The sequence below is a fragment of the Globicephala melas genome, chromosome 8 (genome assembly GCF_963455315.2).
Source record: "Globicephala melas chromosome 8, mGloMel1.2, whole genome shotgun sequence".
NCBI classification, from domain to species: Eukaryota; Metazoa; Chordata; class Mammalia; order Artiodactyla; family Delphinidae; genus Globicephala; species Globicephala melas.
The window spans coordinates 77,717,771-77,719,657 of NC_083321.1; the positions used below are offsets into that span (position 1 = coordinate 77,717,771).

A 1,887-nucleotide genomic window follows, 5' to 3' on the forward strand; every position below is an offset into this window, starting at 1 on the left:
GCCCCTTGAGTGAGTAGCCAGTCTTTAGTTTTGTTCATTTGTAGTTAAAACAAGCTGTGGTGAGGTTGATTGGAAGGCATGTTGGAACGGGGCCTGAGGACTTTTAATTGTATGAAAGGAGCTCTTAATGCTCAACATGAACCTCAACTCAGAATTTGGGCCTGTTTTCATTTACATTTTTAAAGGTAAATTAAATGATAGAAGGGACATATCCCAGGTAGGGTGTGCTTTTCTTGTGTATCACATAGGAGAGAACCTTTCTTTTTCTTTCTCTTCAGAAACATAGAAATCACACACACTGCAGGACTTCCAGAAATAACTCACCAGCTGAATCTTGAGAGTGAAGAAGCTGGAGATTTGCTGAGGTGTTTGAACTGCTGGGATGATATAAGTATCCCAAAGAACAAGAAATGGTGTTGCCTAAAGGCCAGGATGACAGGTCCAAAGAAGATATTGTGAAGTTATTGGAATATATGGTGAATAACATTCCATCCAATGACAGGCACGTGTTCAAAACAACCCAGTCACTGATGGACTGGGAAAAAGTAGCTTTTAAAGATTTTCCTGGGGAAATGTGCAAACTCAAATGGTTAGAAATTTCTTATAACTTGAGAAAGTTTTGCACTTTGAAAGAATTAGTCCTGGAAGCAAAGGAAAATGTTGACAATCCTTACAAATGCAGAAAACACAAGAAGCATCCTGATTTACCCAAGAAGCCCTTGACAGCTTACCTCTGCTTTTTCAAAAAGATGCGACTCCAGTACACCAAAAACACCCTAAGCTGAGCAACCAGGAGCTGACCAAGGTTCTGTCTGAGGAATACAAGAAGCTTCCAGAGCAGCTGAAGCTGAAATATAGTCAAGATTTCTAGAAGGAGAAACAGAAGTTTAAGGAGAAAATGACTCTGTTCAGAGAACAGCACCCTGATCTGGTCCAGAGCTCCACGAAATCTGATGTCCCCAAAGGAAGCCAAATCAAAGTGCCAAAGAAGTTTCAGGGAAATGTGCAAAAAGTGGTCTCCCCCCAGAAACAGTTTATTCATGAAGAGCCCAAGAAGCCACCTATGAATGGCTATCACAAGTTCCACCAGGATTTGTGGTTGAGTAGGGAGCTGAAAGGGTTGCCCTGAGGGAGCACGTGGTAGAGATTAGTAGATGCTGGCAGCGTGTCCCACAGAACCAGAAGGAGCATTATAAGAAGGAGGCTGAGGAACTGCAGAAACAGTACAAGGTGGACCTTGATCTCTGACTCAAGAGTCTGTCTCCTGAAGAACATGCTTATTACAGAGAGACAACCTATTTGAAGCGTAAGAACATGAACATGATGGGAGGCCCTAATCCCAAGATTAGGAGGATGGATCTGCAGTCCCCATCATCAGGGAATCTGCAGGGAGGGCTTGGACTGGGCCAGGGGCTTCAGGCTCCAGAGACAGAATTATCAGATATGATTGGAGAATATTTTCCTGCCTCAGGGAGATCAGAGGAAAATAAGGAAGATGAACAAGAGGAGAAAGGCAGCAACTCCTCAGACCACAGCAGTAGGTGAAGATGAAGATTGTGTCTGAGGACAGTGGCTGCAGCTCATCTACCTCAGGGGAATCCTCTGGCTCCAATTCCAGCTGAGCTTTTTTCACAACCTGAACAAAGAACTCCCCAGCAAAAGGCCATGGCATCTGGGCTTCCCTGGTGGTGCAGTGGTTGAGAGTCCGCCTGCCGATGCAGGGGACACGGGTTCATGCCCCGGTCTGGGAAGATCCCACATGCCGCGGAGCGGCTGGGCCCGTGAACCATGGCCGCTGAGCTTGCGCGTCCGGAGCCTGTGCTCTGCGACGGGAGAGGCCCCAACAGTGAGAGGCCCGCGTACCGCAAAAAAAAAAAAAAAAAAAAA

At 45.9% G+C, this 1,887-nt stretch overlaps 1 protein-coding gene across 1 annotated transcript; it reads left to right on the top strand.

Moving 5' to 3' along the window:
• Nucleotides 1–410: 410 nt before the first annotated feature.
• Nucleotides 411–1,545, top strand: UBTFL1 (upstream binding transcription factor like 1). Its single transcript, XM_030851535.1, is given in 3 exon segments — nucleotides 411–762; nucleotides 765–1,115; nucleotides 1,118–1,545. Coding segments are annotated over 3 exon segments (1,131 nt in total).
• The last annotated feature ends 342 nt before the right edge of the window (nucleotides 1,546–1,887 follow it).